A 19,855-nucleotide genomic window follows, 5' to 3' on the forward strand; every position below is an offset into this window, starting at 1 on the left:
CTGACAGTCTTGTCACCCATAGATCTAAAGAGCTAGAAAAATGGGGTCCCTCAACCTCACAATCTACGTGCTCATCTAGTTTTGCCCAATATCTTTCATCAGCATGTATAGGACTTATGACTGACAGTTCAACTCCAGCCTGGAGACATACCCAAGGCAATAGCCCTTTCCTACATAGTAATTTACACAAATGGACTTGTTGGGATTATCAATAAAAATGATAAAGAGCTGAGCTAAGTGTCAACCACTGATTGATGGAGTGAACAACAGTGTCCTAGCCTGAGGAAGTCTATAGAGACCATAAAAATAACTAGAAGCAATGGCAGTCATTATTGGAGCATTAGCTGTCAATCAGATAGCCAGTATAGCTTTGCACTATCTCATTTGAATCATCTTTATAATACACATAGTTTGTTTTACAAACAAGAAAATGGAGGGGGAGACTTTGAAAGGGTTAAGCACCAACAGAAAGGCTACCACCTACTAGATAAAGGGAATCTCTGTGAGCCTCAGTTCTCGAATCTGTAGAATGGGGCAATAACACAACACCCAATGAAAATTCATTGTTTAATTAATTATCACAACTGGAATTACTGGGGGTTGTCCCTATTGCACAACAAGAAATGTCATTTTCTCCTGCTATAACCCACAGGTTCCAGGCATACCAGCTATCCCCGTGCCCCAAACATTCCTTTGTCTGTTTCATGCACTGGTATCTTTTTTTCATAAAGAGTTATTTTAATTTTGTGTGTGTTCATACATGCATGAGTGCAGGTGCCTCTGCCATCAAGAAGGGGGTGTTGGGGCCCTGTGTGCTGTGAAAACAAGCTCAAGACCACTACAGGAGCAGTGTGAGCTGAGACATCTCTCTGACCCTGAACAGCAGAATTCTCTCTCCAGCTTTTTAAGGTGAGGATCTGGAACTGCCTGAATGCCACACTGGGATCCTTGCCTGAAATCATTTTAATACTTTAAACCTACATAAGAAAGATCCCACCAATCTCTCTTCTGCCACTTCTCAGAATGACTTAGGAGCCAGGCAGCTCTTTCTACCTTCTCCTTCCTTACCTGCCATTTACATGCATGCTGCCAGCAAAATGGAAACAAACGCACAGGTTTATTCTATTACTATTCCTGCCAATACTGGTGGAGCTTGCCTTTGCCAGTAATTCCTGGCAGGAACCTGTCCTACCACAGACAGGTGCCCCCCCCAAAAAACATTAAATTTCACAGCTTTCAACTTGGAAGACTATAAAATGGGGCAATTTAGATGCTGGAACATTCTGAAAACTTGGGAGATTTGGATGTTTGCCTGCGGGATGGAATCTGAGCAGTTCAAGCACGCTGGGCTCTCAAAGGCCCAGGAGAGCCAAGAGGAAGCGGAGCTCTTCACCACACTGCCCACGGCGGCCCATGGTGAGTGCTCCATAGACGGCAATCCTTCACTTCCAGAAGAAAAACCAGCTGTTGGTTCAGGCAGACTGAATGTTCACTTAAGAAGGTGGGGCCCACCTGTAATCCCAGGAGGCGGAGCAGAAGTTAAAGGCCACCCTCAACTGCGAAGCAAGTTCGAGGCCAGCTGGTGTCACAGGAGACCTTGTCTCAAAACAATATATATATTTTAGAAGGTCAGGACCTGGGGTTTAGTTTAGCAGGCAGGAAGCCCTGGGCTCTATTCCCAGGGGCAAAAGGAAAAAGTTCACCAATAGATAAAAGCTGCTATATCATTTAATAAACCAGTCAAGTTTCAGCATTTACAGATAACTACTCCCAGAATCTACTCAGTGTGACGGTGACATTGATTTTATGTGGGCAGTGGAGTGATTGCAATGCTGGGGGCCAAAGACATGAGTCCTGCATCAGTCAGTTAGCCAGGCCCAGAGGACTTTGGCCCTTTTTCTTTCTGGCAGTTTGGAGGAGGAAACTGTGCTAATGAGATGCTCTCTCCCACTCAATACTCCCAGGCATCTGCATGTGGTGCGCAACCAGACCCCTCTGCCCCTGCTGTCATGGGGGCGGGGTACTGCCAGGTAAACCGAGAGGCAGACAAGGCAGAGCTGAGCCCATTTCCTTTCTCTCCAGCTGCAATTACAGCTGTGCTGTGATGGACGAGGTTTAGGAGAACAAGGCCTCCAGAACCCCTCAAGGCATTACATTTCCATGAAACCTTATCTGTGCTGGGCTTCAGAGAATAAGCGCACTGCTGTGCATTTGGGTTCCTTAACTTAAACACTGGGAAACCGTATTTATTTAAGGGAGTCATTTTCAAACGTCTCTTTTTGTGGTTCTGGGAGTGAACCCAGGGCCTTGCTTGTGTGAATTAAGCACTCTGCCACTGGCTATGCTTTCAAACAAACAAACAAAATTACATTTTAATTTATGTACTTGTGTATGTGTGTGTGGTTCTATATACGTGTGTTCAATCATAGAACAACTCAGCAGAATTGGTTCTCTCTTCCCACCAGGTGGTTCTCAGATCATCAAGCTCTGTGGTAGATGCCCTTACCAACTGAGCCATCTGCTGACCACAAACACCTTTTTTAAAAGCATCTTTTTAAAAGCATCATTTGGACAATATATGAGGCCACTGGCAGTGGGTCCAAGATCTAACTCTAATGCACAAATTGACTTAGTGGAACCCATTCTATAAGGAGAGATACCTTGCTTTGCCTAGACACAGGGGTGTGGGGGGTGGGGAGGTGCCTTGGTCCTGCCTCAATAAGATGATGGGACAGACTTAGTAGACTTTCTAGGGGAGGCCTTATCCTCTCTGAGGGGCAGATGGGAGGTGTGTGGGAGAGAGGAGGGGGGAGCGGGAGGAGAGGAGGGAGGGGGAACTGGGATTGGAATATAAAAAGTAAATTAATAAAAAAGAGCATCATTTCTGAACTGAGCCGAGTGCAGGCTGGGGAAGCACTCTATTGCTCCCGGCAAAGGGAAGCTTGCACGGAAGCTTACTGTGTTGAACAGCTAGGGTGAGGCACAGTGACTCTGTCCTCTCTGCTACCCTCTTGACTTTACTGGGAGAGGGGGGGAAGGGGAGGAGGGGGGAAAAGCTTTGCCAGAGTGAGGAACACATCTGGTTGAAAGGAAAAGTAACAGAAATAAATCAGTGGGGGACAAAGAAGTCTTTAAGTTCAGGGAGAAGTGGACTGAGGTCCTGCCACACCGTCACTGACACAGGGACGTGTAGCCTTAGAGTGTCTGCGGCAGCGGCTAAGTCAGGGATGGCGTGAGAAGCAGCAGACTGTACACAAGCTTCATGCAGGCAGACGGCACACCGCTGGCATGAAGAGACTCTCCTTACTCTTAGGGAACATAAACTGGGATGGTGGCCTACAGGGGATATGATGGTGCAACTCAGTTCCAAATAACCGGGAGGGGTGGGGGTGGGGCAGTACGGTCACTACCAGCGGACAGTGATTCTCAAACCGAGACCCCTGGAGGGCACCAGTCATCCACAAACTGGCTGGAAATATAAGTGCTTGGACCACACCCCAAATGTACTAACAGCTGTGTAGGGTGGGGCTGGTACTGTAAATTCTCTGGAAGTCTCTCAGGGGCAGGTCTGGGCACACACCGTACAAACCTGAGTAGGAGAGTCCAGCAATCTCTATGAAGAGGTCTTCCTCGGAGAAGCTTTCCGGGAGCATGAGGCAAGCGGTGGTCACCGCACTCTTCAGGTTCTTATCCAGGGCTGATCTAAGCACCACATTCTCATTCATCGACACAATCTTCACCTGGAAAAGGCAGACCATTAAGAGGCAGCACTGCAGAGGCAGGTGTTGCTCATACACTGACTGTGTCGTCATCCCCCTCCACCAGCCATCGAAAGTTAAGAACATAAGCCCAGTGACATGAAACCATCATGACTCTTAACAAGAAATCCCAGAGTCTCCTGTGGAATGACAAAGTCAGAGAAATTGTGACAAAGCAAAGGATCATGATTTCAAGGAGAATAAGTTAATATTCTTATTAAAAGTTATTTTATGTGAGTGTTTTGCCAGCATGTAGGTATGTGCACCATGTACATGCAGTGCCTGCAGAGGCCAGAAGAGGGCGTCAGACTCCCTGGAGCTGGAGTTGCAGGTGGTTGTGAGGCCTCAAGCAGTTGCTGGGAACGGAACTCAGATTCTGGCAAGGAGCAGCAGTGCTCTTAGTGTGACACTGAGCCACCTCTCCAGCTCCTGACATTCTTAAATGAGGAAACTCCCGTAGGCTTTGGAAAAGAAAAAAAAAAGTTTTGGGAGGAATTGCACTTTTCTTTTTTTTTTAAGTTTTATTTATTATTTATTATATATACAGTGTTCTGTCTGCATGCCCCAAGAGGACACGAGATCTCATGGTTGTGAGCCACCATGTGGTTGCTGGGAATTGAACTCAGGACCTCTGGAAGAGCGGCCAGTGATCTTAACCTCTGAGTCATCTCTCCAGCCCCTCATTTTCTTTTTTAAAGACAGGGTCCCACTAATCAACCTTGTCTGGTCTGGAACTTGCTATGTAGACCAGGCTGGCCTCAAATTCAGAGATTCTCCTGCCTCTGCCTTCTGAGTGCTGGATTAAAGGGGTGTACCACTATGCTCAGCTCTTTGATTTTGGATATAGTTTTGTTATGTAGCCCAGGCTAGCCTTGAACTTGTGGTAATACTCCACCCTCTCTCTGTCTTGTACGTGGTGAGATCACAGGTGTGTGCTACCTGAGGTAGGAATGCTTGTAACACTCAAGTCTCATATACAGCAGGTGAGACAAAGCCACCTGTCCAGCAACCTCTTCTACCGTCATAAAGCCTCTCAGTACCCGGTGAGTTCAGTATCACTGCATTCATTGAGTAAAAGTAAACAGTCTAGAACAGCCAAAGGCTGAGCGATGAAGCAACAGCCACAACGAGAGTGAAGCCAATGGGAGACAACCAAGCTCTAAGTGTTCGGCGTTTTCTTCATAGATGCAGTCAGGGAGGCACTTCTCATCTTGACAGACAGTTAAAACAAAACAAAAACGACCCCTTCTTCTTTCCTCCTCGTGCTAAGGATGGAGAAAATCCAGGGTCTTCCACACGCAAAGCACTCTGCCCTTCAGCCATGCTCCTCCACCCCACTTTAAGGTTCTAAAATGACTCCTGTGCTCATTTCCCAACTTTCCTTTAAACATTTTAATTTAGCGTGTGCATGCTCCGCCTGCATGGGCACAGGTGTGTGTGTGCGTGTGTGTGCGTGCATGTAGGCTCACATGCCACAGTGCACATGCAGATATCAGAAGACAACTTGTGGGAGTCCATTCTGTCCTTCCATCATGCAGGTTCCAGTAATCAAACTTGTCCCTTATCTACTGAGCCATCTCTCTGGCCTCTTCACTAGGTCTCTCAAACCTTGCATTCCATATGAAATCATGGACCCAGGAAGGTAACCTCATCTCACTAACAGGGAAGCTGAGGGGCGGAGTGGTTCTGCTGTCTCCAGAGGACACACCAGGTCTAGTTGGCTCCTGAGTTGTCCCATGATGCCTTTCGACATCCACATTCCCATTCTCCCCTCATCTACCAGATCCTTCTTAACAGTGCTATAACCTCTTTTGTGTACATTTCTGTGGCTTTTACAGAAACCCAGTGAAATCAGAAGCTATTTTGCGATGTGAATAACTAAAAGATGCAAAGAAATGAATAACCTTGGGCTTCTTTTCCTAGTTAACAAAATACCACTTGTTCTCTAAGAAGGCGCTTCTACTTGCATTGTCAGAGAGCAGTCTGCCTGCTATTTAAGATTGAGAGAGTGAAAATAAAAGCATCCTTACTCAAGGGGAAAATGTGTGGATCTGGTTCTCCAACGAAAGGTGAACTAGGACCTCGTCTCCGTAGCCCTGCTATTTGTTGTTCAGAGTGAAAAGCCAATGAAAGCTTGGGGCCTTGCCAGAGAGGCCTGGGAAAAGAAGAAAGTCCTCAGACTTGTGAATAGCTGTTTGTACCTACTGGGAATGCTCTGACCTGGACTGCACAGTCGGCATTAGCAATGCTCACTGCAGGGTGATGGGGTGATGCTTGAAGGGTCTTTCAAAGGGGAGATTTGTGAGTACCTTTCAAGCCAGGAAAAAAGTCACACGAAGGGCTCCAGTACAACACAGCGACAGGCAGAGACTCATTGAAGTTCAGAGTGAACTTGTAGTTTCCAAGAACCCAGACTGGAGCAGTCCTGTGACACTCAGAAACTCCCCATTTACACCCCAGGGCTGCTCTAAGAGGTCACTGCTTGGGTCCACAAGGCTGGCTGGACTTAGTTTACCTGATGGACTGGGGGCTCTGAGGACAACTGATGTGGGGTCTTATTTTTTTATTCCTTCAGCATGCAGAGGAGACTTGGCTCACTCTGAGTCACTAAATGCAAGGCTCAATCTTTGCGTTTCAAAGGAGAGACGTCCAAAGGCTGGCTCACAGTAATGCAGAGCCGCAACTGGGGAACCAGGGCTCCTAATGACTCAGTCAAGCCTCTCCTATACCATTGGGATTCAGAATGTACATCAATAAAGCTACACCATGGAGAAAAAGTGTGAACATACTAGAAACCACTCAACTTCAGGCTTTATACAGATGGATCATATGGCACATGAATTCTTTCTCAAGAAAGGTATTATTTTTAGTTTTTGTGTGTGTCTGGGTTTTTTTTTTCTTCTTCTTCTTCTTGTTTTTGTTTATCATGACAGGGTTTCTCTGTAGCTTTGGAGTCTGTCCTGGAACTCACTCTGTACACTAGGCTGACCTTGAACTCACAGAGATCTGCCTGAATCTGCCTCCCAAGTTCTGGGATTAAAGGCATGACCCATAACTGCCTAGCTCTATTTTTAGTTATTTTTATTTTTTGAGACAGCACCTCACTGTGTAACCCTGGCTGGTCTGAATGCTAGGTAGAGTAGGCTGGACTGGAATCAGAGATCTACCTGTCTCTGCCTCCTGAGAGTTGGAATTAAAAGCTTGTATCACCCTGCCTAGCTCCACTAAATATTTCAAATTCCATGATTCTTTACCAGAAAAACATCTTGTTGTAGGGCTTGGGATAGATATAGCTCGTACCTACATTAACATACTGAGATGGCAAGTGACTCAGAACTTAAAGCTATCCAGGAAATAAAGCTAGGCATCTTTTCAACCATGAAACAAGCTTGACAAGGAAGTATAAAGTAAAATTTTTATTTATTTATTTTTCTGTTTTTGAGATAGGGTCTCACGTATGTGTCCCTGGCTGTCCTGGAACTCATAGATATCCACCTGCACCTCCTGAGAGCTGGGTTTTTAAAAGCATGCACCACCTTGCCCAGTGAACAAAAGTATAGCTTATAGTCAACCCTTTCTAGAAATGTCCATCTTTTCAAATCTTTTATATTTCTTTTGAACACTTAGCTTGCTAGTGGATGAGAAATCTCTTTTCAGTTTGCAGGGCACAGACACTTTGGAAGCTTTACACAATATAACTGGATGCAATGCTTTTTTAAAACATAAAAGATGAGGAATCCACACATTTCATAATTCTTTCAAGACATTTGCTCATTTTCTTATAGAAGATGCTTACCAGCTTTGCTCAAGTGTCACAAGTATTTGCTGCCACCTACAGGTCAAAAGTTTATCTGTGACTCTTAATGGGCAGATTTATTCCTTACAGGAGTGGGAACCAAGGGAGGGTGGGGGTAAGGGGTGGGTGGGGACAGGGGTTGTTAATGGTGCTCACTAAATAATCTTCAATGATTTATTCAAAAGATTTATTTAATTTTAATGTTTATGAGTAAGTTTTGTGTCCATTTATGTACATGAATCACATGTGTGTAAGTGCCCAAAGAGGCCAAAAAAGAATGCCAGGCCTTTGAATCTATAGTTACTGACAGCTGTGGTCACACACTTAGCAGGAAGGGTTTAATCCCCAGCATAACAAACCAACACCCACGACATTTAGAATGTGTTCATTCTGTGATTCCACAGCAGTTTTGTTTTTTTGAGACAGGGTTTCTCTGTGTAGCCCTGGTTGTTCTGAACTTGCTCTGTAGAACAGGCTGGCCTTGAACTCAGAGATCTGCCTGCCTCTGCCTCCCAAGTTCTGAGATTAAAGGTGTGGGCCACCACCACCCAGTTAGCATTTTTGATTTTTTTTTTTTTTTGAGACAGGGTTTCTCTGTGGCTTTGGAATCTGTCCTGGAACTAGCTCTTGTAAACCAGAGCTGGTCTCAAACTCACAGAGATCCGCCTGCCTCTGCCTCCCGAGTGCTAGGATTAAAGGCGTGCACTACCACCCCTGCCACATTTTTTATTTTTAAAGGCTAGTTTATCTTTTTTTTAATTTATTTTTTAAAGATTTATTTATTTATTTACAGTGTTCTGTCTCCATGCCAGAAGAGGGCACTAGATGGTTGTACGCCAGTGCTCTTAGCCTCTGAGCCATCTCTCCAGCCCCTAAAGGCTAGTTTGAAAAAACTTTCCTTAAAGGGCTGAAGCAATGGCTCAGCAGTTGAGGACACTGGCCCAGGTTTGATTCCCAGAGTGCCTAGCTTAGGGCAGCTCATAACCGACTATCATCCCAGTTCCAGGGGATCTGATGCCCTCTTGGCTCCTAGGCACTGCATGAACATGGTGCAGAGACATTACAGGAGGGCAAAACACCCATTTACATAAAATAAAAACATCTTGAAAAGTATAGTACAGAGACTGTTATGCTTTGATTCAAGCTCTTTTTAGTTGAAAATAACAGACAGCCAAGAACACTGGGAGGGAAACAGCCTTTTTTGTGTCTACCAAATCAGACACTTTGGACTGCCCACCCACAAATGATTACCATGAAGTGAAGGACGCCCAGTCACTGGTGTGAGGCATGCAGTTAGAGGAGGAGACACCAAAGACCAGGTGTGTTGGGCTCTAAAAAGCTGTGTTCTTTTGTGCATACAACCGTTCTTCCAGTTTCTAGGCAGGGCAGGATTGCCACCCCCATTCTACAGATGGGTTAACTGAGATTTAGGGACAAAATCCAACTGTGCAAGCTCATCTAAACAGCTAACAGTGGCAGAAAGAGCAGGACCTAAGGGTTCTCATCTTCTAGTCACTTCTTGCCCCATCAAGCTACAGATTTTGCAAAAACAAAAACAACCCACAACCTTCCAATAAAAACAAACAAACAAGCCGGGTGGTGGTGGCCCACGCCTTTAATCCCAGCACTCGGGAGGCAGAGGCAGGCGGATCTCTGTGAGTTTGAGGCTGGGCTGGACTGATAGCCTCCAAAACAATACAGAGAAACCCTGTCTCGAAAAACCAAAAAAAAAAAAAAAAAAAAAAAAAGAAAGAAAAAAAAGAAAATGTGTATTTATCAACTTTCAACTCCAGCAATTTGCTTACTGTCGGGTTTTACTAGGGTTATAGGACCTAGGAACGATTTGTTCATTGTGATGGTTTAAAAGAAATGGCCCCCCAAGGGAGTGGTACTATTAGGAGGTATGGCCTTGTTGGAGGAAGTGTGTCACTATGGGGGTGGGATTTGAGGCCTTTTTCTCAAGTTTCACGCAGTGTAATAGTCAGTCAACTTCCTGTTGCCTGCAAGACGTAGCACACTCAGATCTAGTACCATTTCTGCCTGCATGCCACCATGATCCCTGCCATGATGAGAGCAGACTGAAAGTCTGAAACTGTAAGCAAACCACACCAACTAAATGTTTTCTTTATAAGAGTTGTTATAGGGGTCTAGAGAGATGGCTCAGTGGTTAAGAGCACTGAATGTTCCAGAGGTCCTGGGTTCAATTCCCAGCAGTCACATAATGGCTCACAACCATCTATAATGAGATCTGGTGCCCTCTTCTAGCATGCAATATAGGCGTGTACGCAGGCAGACCACAATATATAATAAGCAAATATTAAAAGAAAAAAAAAAAAGACTTGCCATGGTCATAGTGTCTCTTCACAGCAATGACAACCCAAAGACATCCATGACATAAAATTACTTATTATGAATATCTGTGAAACAATTTCAATATGCCTGTTTTTCTTGGGACAGAGATGATGCTCAGCTGTAGGGTGTTTCAGTCTGCATCAGGGCCTGGGCATCAGGACACCCACACGTTCTAACTGAAGTAGAGACTATAGCACACACAGGGATGACACCACTTGTAAGTGTTTAACTGAGCACATACTTGTGTAATACGCATACACATGTGTAACAGGCATACAAATGTGTCATACTGCTCCAAATACACAATCCTTGCCATGTTAATGAGCTGCACTACCACATTTAAAGTTCATGTTACAAGACAGGAGACTCTTGAGAGTTCACATCTATCAGAGTCTCCACGGATACATAAATAAATAGAACAAAAAAGAAAAACACCACCCCAGCACCTCACTGTGTTCACCAACATGACTCTTTGGACCTTGCTGTTTAGGATTTTGTTTTTGAAGATGTATTTATTTTATATGCATGAGTGTTTTGGCTGCATGTGCCTGGTGTTTGGGGTCAGAAGATGGTTTTGATTCCCTGAAACTGAAGTTACAGATGGTTGTAAGTAACCATGTGGGTGCTGGGAACTGAACTCTAGAAGAGCAGGTGACTCTTCACCACTGAGCCATCTCTCTAGCTTACTGTTTAAGGAGGGTGTATTATCTGCGCATGCCCAAGGAATTCACATTCTTTTCTGGTAACTCCCTCACCTTCCTGGAGCTTGAGAGCCTTCGGGGGAGCCCAGAGCCCTCTGATCACACAGCTGGTTCCTCTGGTTGTCAGCCCTGTCCTGACTAAGCAGAGGCTCATTCAGAGTCTCAGGGCTTGGTATTGTGGCTCAGTGGTAATAGCCCTTGCCCCTTTGTTCCATCCAGAAGTCCAATGGTTTTAGGAGCCTTTAGCCAGGAGCTGGGGAAAAGCCCACTGTATGTCTTACACACATATTACATGCTCACAGATGTATGTGTACACGTTATGCACAAAATCTCCTCCTATAACACAACATCACAGAGTCAATCTCCTTATACTGTGGGGTGACGAACTTCATGGAGGGTAAGAGGACTACCAACCGGATTTCCTATCTATGAGCTCACAAAGATCAAAGTGAGTTCAAATTCAGAGACAAGTGGCTGTGCTAACTGTGGTGGCATGAAGGACACAGACTTACCGGCTTTTGGAGGCGTCCAGCGATGTACAGATTATTCCAGTTTAGGAGGTCATCAATTAGGGTGCCAGTGCTAATAACCCCATATTTGATAAGCTGCAAGAGAAGACATGAGGATGACAAAGAGCAAACCACCAGGCTGCTGCTTTCACAGGCATAAGTGAGGGAAGGGCTAAGATCTTGTTCAGGAACAGGATGCTGATCTCCTAAGCAACTTAAAATACCTACCCTTCAAAAACCCACATCTTGCTGGGCTTTGGTGGCACATACCTTTAATCCCAGCACTTGGAGGCAGAGAGGCAAGTGGATCTCTGAGTTTGAGGATAGCTTGGTCTACAGACTGAGTTCCAAGACAGCCAGAGAAACCCTATCTCAAAAACAAACAAACAACCCAAAACCAAAGAAAACAAAACAAACTAAAAAGAAAACCCATTATCTCTACCAAAACTGCCCAGAGATTTAGTGTCAAGATTGACCTGGCTCCTAAGGTACAGGAAGTGAGGTGGCCAGTATTTTTAAGGTATAAGATTGTTAAAGGCAGAACGGCTATAGACACTATTTAATACCAGTCCTCAATGCTAGATGCTTCCAATTTCAGAAACAATGATTTAGGCAATATTCCTCATTTGAGAAATAAGAAACTGAGTGCCAGGGGTCAATGAAAGGGCTCAGTAGGTAAAGTTGCTTGTAACCAATCCTGATGACTTTAGTTTGACCCTAGAACTCATAAGATGGAAAGAGAGAACTGAATCCCACCACTTGTGACTGAATATCTCTGTCTGTCTGTCTGTCTGTCTGTCTGTCTCTCTCTCTCTCTCTCCCTCTCCCTCTCTGTCACACACACACACACACACACACACACACACACACACACACACACTGTAAATCTTAAAAAGAAATTTAGGTTCAGTAACAGCAAATGACATATCACAGTGTCACTGCACCAGTAGATTCAGAGCTTGATCCTGTAGCTGGGCACAGCAATGAATGATCCCTAGGTCCTGTAGCTGGGCACAGAAACGCATGTCTCTTAGATCCTACAGCTGGACACAGAAATGTATGCCCACAGGCCTGCTGGTAGAATGAAAGCTAGATTGTGTGAACTCAGGAGTAGTTTGGGGACAGCATAGACAGCAAAGTGTTCCAAATAACAGAAAACTCTGAGGGCTTAACAATTACATCCTAGAATTGCAGCCTGGTCTTCCCACATTCTTTGCATTACAATATATCAGAAATTCTTCAATTACAAGTTTTCACTGGCCATGGTCCCACAGTGACTTTCAGTGTTATTGACTCCCTTAAATGGTCACAATTACAAATGAATATCTGAAAATGAAAACCCTCTTATCAGTGCTAAGCATGTGGAATTACAGAGGAGGCCATTCCCACAATAATTTGTATAAACCTCCAATGTGAATTTCCTGGCTTGCTTACTCTTATATTGTGTCAACAAGTATCTAATAGCCTTCCCAGGCTGCAAATATTTAAAAAGTAGCTAATGAATTACAATTAAAAAGTACAGGCTTGGTGGCACACTATCATGCACAAACATTTGGTTACCAGAGCTTATAATGTTGTTTGGAAATTACTAATCAAAGACAGGCTTGGCAGAATACTAATTATGAAGAAAGAACCAAACAATGGGCTATCATGACAAAAGGGGAAGAAGAAGACTGCGCTGCTTCAGACAAGTGACAGCTAGGAGGCCCCAGGGTCACTGCAGGCCTGAGAATTCAGGAGCCTGTCACTAGATAGCAGCAGGACCTTATAAAGTCACGTCCCCTCTGTGAACTGAGGTTTCCTTGGCTGTATAGAGCAGGGTACACAAAGGACCAGAAAGCCTGTGCATATCTGGGCATGGTGGCACACACCTTTAATCCCAGCACTGGGGAGGCAGAGGCAGACCTGAGTTCAAGTCCAGTCTGGTCTACAGTATGAGTTCCAGGACAGCCAGAGCTACACAGAGAAACCCTGTCTCAAAAAACAAAACAACAACAATAGCAACAGAATAATAAGAAGAAAAAAAGAAAAGGCATGACCTAAAGATTATGAAGACATCACTGCACAGACACACCGATCACTTCTCTGTCAAGCTCAGACAGGTCCTCAAACCTCATGTCATTACACCAATCTCCTGCCCTCTACAGACTGATCCTTTGACTAACTGTAGGATCATTATCTGGGGACTTGTCAAATATGCAGAATCTCAGGTTCCATCCCAGCCAACTGAATCTGGACCTGCATTTTATCACGGTCCCCAGGACACTCACACACCTGTTAAGGTCAGACTGCCCTAAGCAACTGACATTAGCATCAGCACAAGCAAACCCACAGGTCATCCTTGACTTGACTCATTTTCTACCTCCCACCTCCCCAGCATCCCTCTCAGAAACTAGGATGCTTCATTTAGTTTGACCTCTCTCCATGCTAGGGAACAAACCCAGGACCTAGGCAAGTGCTCTGTCACTAAGCCATATAGCCAGGGCTGAAGTGCTATGTATATATAGGGTTCCTGATATAAGACAATCTATTGGGGGGCTATCTAGACATCTTACCTGCCCCTTAACATGCAACTCCCTACCTGCTGATACCAAGAACATCCCTTCCATCACTCGACACCACAGGCTCCCAGGCACCACACATCCTCTTCACTTCCTGGTAGTACCTGCTCCTCCTTCTAGATGACATCACTCTCTATCCTGCTCCTCGGTGGTCCCATTGCTTCTCCATACTGCCCAGACAGCAGTCCTCAAAATGTGAATGAATTCCTACCCAGGAGCCACTAAGCAGCGTGGCCAACAGATTAATAAGACCTGAGCATGACTTGGTCAAAGGTCAAAAGGTAAAGTCCAGTCACTGGCAGCCATTGTCTTACACCCCAGTCAGCCTGGCAGATCAGGAGTAGTTCTGTCTGTGCCTGGGTTTAAGAAACCCTGACCAGGTGTGACCGTTTCCCGAGAATGTGGACACATCTATTTCACCAGGATTCTACTGCCAAATTACTGCCATCTAGTTAGGGTCAAGGACTGGAGGCACTTACCTTCCCATCACACATGATCAGCGGGTTGAAGTAGACCCCAGCGCCATAGTTATTCTGGACCAAAGAGATGATCCTGGGCCCCAAGAGTTTGAGGAAGGAGTAGTGGCTCCAATTCTTCTTCAGGTTCTTTTCGTGCCAGGCGACAGGGTCATCTACTGTGAACACCAAGTCCAGCATGGGATTCTGGAAAGTGAAGGAACAAGAAGGTGCTGAGCACTAACACTTAAAGCACTAGAGAAATAACAGAAAATTCTAAAGTGCCACAGTACTACAAGTCATGGTCAGAAGACCCAGGGTCATCACCTGAAACCTGCGCAGGTCTCACAAAGCGATGCCATCGTGACTTTCATCCGTCCACACGATTACATCACTCACTCACTCACTCATTCACTCACTCACTCACTGTGTGTTGGGGTGACTTTTCATCCATCCACATGATTACATCACTCACTCACTGTGTGTTGGGGTGACTTTCATCCGTCCACACGATTACATCACTCACTCACTCACTCACTCACTCACTCACTCACTCACTCACTCACTCACTCACTCACTCACTGTGTGTTGCGGTACCAGCACTAGTCTGATTGCTTGACATACAATGAGTCAGTTTATCTCCACAAGGCAAGTGTGTTACTCCAGCTGTATAGGAAAGGAAATGAAGGGCCAGGGAAAGCCCTTTGCCCAAGGGTGTAGAGCCCAAGTGTGGCAGACCCAAGGAGAGGTGACTCAGTGGCTAAACACACTGGCTGCTCCTGCAGAGGACCTGCGTTTCATGTCCAGCACCCACATGGTGGCTCACAACCATCTGTGACTCTAGTTCCTGGAGGACTGATGCCTTCTTCTGACTTCTGTGGACACCAAGGTCTGCATGTGGTCCACATACATTCATGTGGGTAAAATACTAATACACATAAACAAATCTCAAAGAATAATTTAAAAAAATCATTAAGAAAAAAACCAAGCTCTGATAGGTTTCAGGGCAGACATCCTAAGAGCCTACCACTGCAGACAGACAAACTATGCCTAAAGTGATTCTATTTAGGAACATACACTATACCAACTTCACTTAGAACCTTTTAGAACAAGAGAATAGGGAGGAAGGATTTTTCTTGGACGGGACATAGAAGTTCCAGAACGTAAGAGGGGAGCACAGGACAGAGAAGTAACCCAGGAAGCACAGAAACAGGTAGTCAGGGTAGAGGAAACTGCTCCCCCAGGCTTGCTGGCCAGGCGTGTTCCAGGGCCTGCAGTTTGTTGCTAGTGTAACATAGTCACGGTACTAAATGCGACTGGGGTGATTTCCCACACTACAGAATTTTCCAGAGTAACTGAATGGAGGGAAGAGAGGTTACAGAGGAGGAAAATCTGACAGAAAGCAACTGAAAGATTCCACTAAGAAACAAAATAGCATCATTAGCTAAGGCACTGAGTGGGAGAATACACCAGACTTCTTAGCATGAGCATAGAGAATGGAAATGAAGAAACAAGGACCGTTTCTAGGAGAGAATCCTAGATCAGCTCAAAGAAAACCTCATGGAGTACAGGGTAGCTATCAGGAGGCTAAGGAATGCTACAGGTTTCCCAGGGCAGCCTCAAACCATTGACGATATTATTTAAGATTTGGAGGTAACGTGTGTGTGTGTGTGTGTGTGTGTGTGTGTGTGTAGATGCATGAGTCCAGCCATGTAGTATTTGCAGGCCAGAGGATGTTGGGTTTCACTCTCAGTGCCATCCACTTTGTTTTTCTGAGACGGTTTTTCACTGGCCTGGAGTTTGCCAGTAGTCTAGGCTGGGAGCCAGCAAGCCCCAGGGATCCACCTGTCTCTGCCTCCCCAAGGCTGGGATTACAAGCGTGCACCACAATGTCTGGTTGATGGACAATTGTAAAAAGTAGTAATTACAAAATTGTATATGCAGCCAAGTTAGAAAAAATAGGTAGGAGGGGACAGAAGAAATGCAAGCAACACCAGGAAGCGAATTTTAACCGGAAGACAGATCTGGCCAGGTGGTAGGCCCAGGATGCCCTACTGTAATCTGTACACTTAATTCCGCAGATCACAGTAAGAATTGCATTGCTGTTCTCAGTCGACTCTGAAAAGCAGTAAGGCTCAATCTTAACTAGACTCCTGTTAAACGTGCTAAATAAATGCAGTGTCAACTGCCCCGGCCCTACACTCAGTCCATCAGCTTTCTTGAAGCCCAGGAATCATTTTGTGTTTTCTTATCTTTAGAGTCACACTGCCCAAGTCCAAGCTTCATCCTAGGCCAACGAAATCAACCTGTAGACAAAACCAGTCTTTGTATTTCTAAAAAAGCACGGGAACACTCCAATGACAAAGACTGAAAACACTTAAGAAGGATCACCTCTTCCTAACAGCCCCTCCCCCATGTAGTTTGAAGTAAATAGACTACTTATTCTTCATTTATCAGCTCAGGCCAGTGAGATGGCTCAGCAGATAGTGGCATTTGCTGCCAAACTGGATAAACCAAACTCAATCTCCCCAGACCCACGTGGTGCAAGGAGAGCACCAACTCCCTCAAGTCGTTCTCTGACCTTCAAGTGCATGCTGGCTATGGGCGTGCGCCTGTCACAAAACCAGCAAATAAGTAAACATATATACATCATGACAGCACAAGCCTATAATACAAGTACTGTGAGTTCGAGGCCAGCCTGCTCTACATGGTGAATTCTAGTCAGCCCCGACTTGGAAAACCCACTTCAGCTCACACAGAGGTCACTTTGGTAGGATGAAAGTTTTACTAGTTGGGACTTGGCGTGTCCGGGGCTCTGCGGGGACAGAAGGCACACGGGAACCGGAGAGGGCGAGCAGGTGCCAGGTCTAAAGCTGGAGAAAGGCGCTGGCTCGGGACTCACCTCCTGGTGTGCACTGGGTCCCGCCTGGCGGTACACTGCGGAGCCGTAGGCGAAGGCCAGGCTCAGGTCCTCGGGGAAGTGAGCCAGAATCCTGCGCAGGCCCACGCCCGAGCTCTGCAGCGCCTGCACCGCCATTGGCGGGCGAACACGCCGGTAGGGTAAAGGGTGTAGTGCCTACTCCGGACTCGCAACTCTGGGTCGTGAGGACCGCGCTTCCGCCTGGGCCCCGCCCCTCCACGCACGCGCGCTTCAGAGCGGGGGGGCTCGGGCAGCCTGCAGAGAGGTCGGAGCTCTGTCGCGCCCTCTGGCGGGAGGAGGAGCGCATTGCAGGACCAGCCTGGGGCAGCTAACTAACCTGCTGTAGAGCCCTGCAAATCCTATGCAGCATTCAAGCCACGAAAGATTTTTTTAAAAAGATTTGTTTATTATGTATACAGTATTCTGCTTGCATGCATGCCTGCACGCCAGAAGAGAGCACCAGATCTCATTATAGATGACTGCGAATCACCATGTGGTTGCTGGAAATTGAACTCAGGACCTCCGGGAAAGCAGTCAGTGCTTTTAACCTCTGAGCCATCTCTCCAGCTCCCGCCCCGCCCCCCCGCCTTTTTTTTTTTTTTTTTTTTGGTATTTTCCACGAATGACTTTTAAATCATGAATATGTTGTGTGAGGGTTTTTTTTTTTTTTTTTTTTTTTTTTTTTTGAGACAGGGTCTCATGTAACTGGTCTGGAATTTGCTATGTAGACCAGTCAGGCCTCAAACTCACAGCTATCCACCTGCCTCTGTCTCTCAAGAGCTGGGATAAAGGCACGGGCTACCACATTCACAGTCTTGTACAGCTATCATTTCTAGATCTAAGCTGTAGGAGATTTTGAAGATTTAGGAAAAAAAATTAAAACATGCCCCACCCTACCATCACCAGCATATTAGAAACTGGCCATGGTTTCTTCACATTAAAAGTCCCTTTTCACATTAAAAGTACCTTTTAAGTTTGATAATAGATAAAATGCATCATAAATGTAAGACAAACATTCCCTCATATTTTTGTTCAATTTTAGGATCAGAGAAGAGTTCGTGCCCCTTTGGGGATTGTCTCACAAAGGACTCTTTAATTTACATGCCTTTTCTGGAGAAAATGGCATCTGGTAGAAATACCATAGAGTTCTTTACACCATGGGAGAGACTTGCTCAAGCTGGCAGGAGCCTTCAGGACATGGTTGAGCTCCCAGACCCTTTGAGGCTGCGCTTTCTTCTCTAACTTGCGCTGCCTCTCAAAGATCAGCAAGGCCACCTGCAGTCAAGCTGCTCGTGGGGCTAAGGTGTGTGAGTGTGTGTGTGTGTGTGTGTGTGTGTGTGTGTGTGTGTGTGAGAGAGAGAGAGAGAGAGAGAGAGAGAGAGAGAGAGAGAGAGAGAGAGAGAGAGAGCGCTTTGGCCACATAGTGCGTTTTAGGTTGGAATGAGATATTCTAAAGATGCTACTCTAAGGGAAAATGGCAGCAGGCCATTAGGGCTGGGTGGTGTGGCTCAGCATTGGGGAAGCTGTCCAGCATGTCCAAAGCCCTGAGTTCCAGCCCAAGCACAGGAAATGACAACATACCAACCGACGGGGCTGGAAGTGTGGCTCAGTGATTAAGGTCCCAGCACCCACATGGTGACTCACAACCATCTGTAACTCCAGCTCCAGGAGACCTCATATCTGATGTCTCTTTCTGTGCTCTGAGGGCACCAGGCATGCACAAAGTATACATACATACACGCAGGTTATTACTCATACACACACACAAAAAAATAAAAATTTAGAGCAACCACCCCAACTACGGGGTCTGGGAGAGGGTCCAGCTAGAAAAGTGTTTACCTGTGCAAACGCTTAGATGAGAACCATGTAAAGCCAGATGTGGTGGCCAAGTCTGTAACCCCCGACCTCCCATGGGGATATGGGAGTCAGAAACAGGGGAACAGCTTGAGGGGTGACTAGCCTGTGGTACACACTGGGGACACCCAGAGACCCTGTACACACACACACACACACACACACACACACACACACACACACACACACACACACACACGAGCAGTAACATTGTCTCTTTTTTACAGGTTAAGTTGAGGACAGAAAACCTGCTTAAACTCACATAAGGGTGTAGTCTTAGGCCTGGCCTCACGACAAGGTGTCTCTCATCCTGGTCCATCCTTGAGGGGTTTTGAGCCAGTGTGGTCAGATAATCAGTGAGGAGAAGGGGCAGGAAACTGAAGACCGAGCGCTTGCCACAGGGTCACCATGAACTAAATAAACGATGGCCAGGCTCAGCAGGGCTGGGGATAGAGGCAGGAGTAGCTCAGATTCATTCAATTGAAAGGACAGTTACTTGGACTCACAGTCTCCACAGTGCTGTGAGGTTGGTGCTGAGAATGTTTTCAGTAAGCAGATTAGAGCTGCTGGGCAGGAACCCAGGGTCTGTGGTAGGCAGACAGCTAAGCAATGAAACGTGCAGCAATGCAGCAGGCATGCAGTGCTGCGAGGGAACAGCGTATCCTTCCCGGAAGGGGACTTGAAGCAGCTCTGGGGGAACAGAGGGCCAGCAGAGGAGGAAGTGCAGGCTACAAGGCCAGGCCTTGGGATGGCCTTCGAGGTGATTGGCGGAATGGGAAGGCCGCTGGGTAGAACCATGAGTGTGATTTCACCAGCAGCAGCATGGAGAGGGAGTCAGGAGAAAGACAGAGTGAAGACATGAGGCTTCAGGCTCCCTGTGTGGCAGCAGGCATTTTGATTCAGGCTGAAGAACCTCACCCTTGCCCAGATGGCTTGGATCTGAGATGCA

At 46.1% G+C, this 19,855-nt stretch overlaps 1 protein-coding gene across 7 annotated transcripts in view; it reads right to left on the reverse strand.

The window, feature by feature from the left end:
• The window catches only part of Tamm41 (TAM41 mitochondrial translocator assembly and maintenance homolog), a 37,019-nt gene extending 19,755 nt beyond the window's left edge, over nt 1–17,264 (reverse strand). For 3 of the 7 annotated variants that reach the window (XM_040738240.1, XM_040738236.1, XM_040738241.1), the window contains exons 1-4: nt 17,035–17,263; nt 14,157–14,339; nt 11,120–11,212; nt 3,590–3,740 (exon numbers count right to left, since the gene is read on the reverse strand). In XM_040738240.1, the coding sequence (XP_040594174.1) occupies nt 3,590–3,740; nt 11,120–11,212; nt 14,157–14,339; nt 17,035–17,169 (562 nt within the window). In that variant the 5' untranslated portion in view covers nt 17,170–17,263. Of the gene's footprint in view, nt 1–3,589; nt 3,741–11,119; nt 11,213–14,156; nt 14,340–17,034 lie in introns of all 7 variants that reach the window. The other 4 variants (XR_005873997.1, XM_040738239.1, XM_040738237.1 and 1 more) reach the window with 3 other exon arrangements.
• Between the last annotated feature and the right edge of the window lie 2,591 nt (nt 17,265–19,855).

This window comes from Mesocricetus auratus, unplaced genomic scaffold, assembly GCF_017639785.1.
Source record: "Mesocricetus auratus isolate SY011 unplaced genomic scaffold, BCM_Maur_2.0 Super-Scaffold_100676, whole genome shotgun sequence".
Lineage (NCBI taxonomy): Eukaryota > Metazoa > Chordata > Mammalia > Rodentia > Cricetidae > Mesocricetus > Mesocricetus auratus.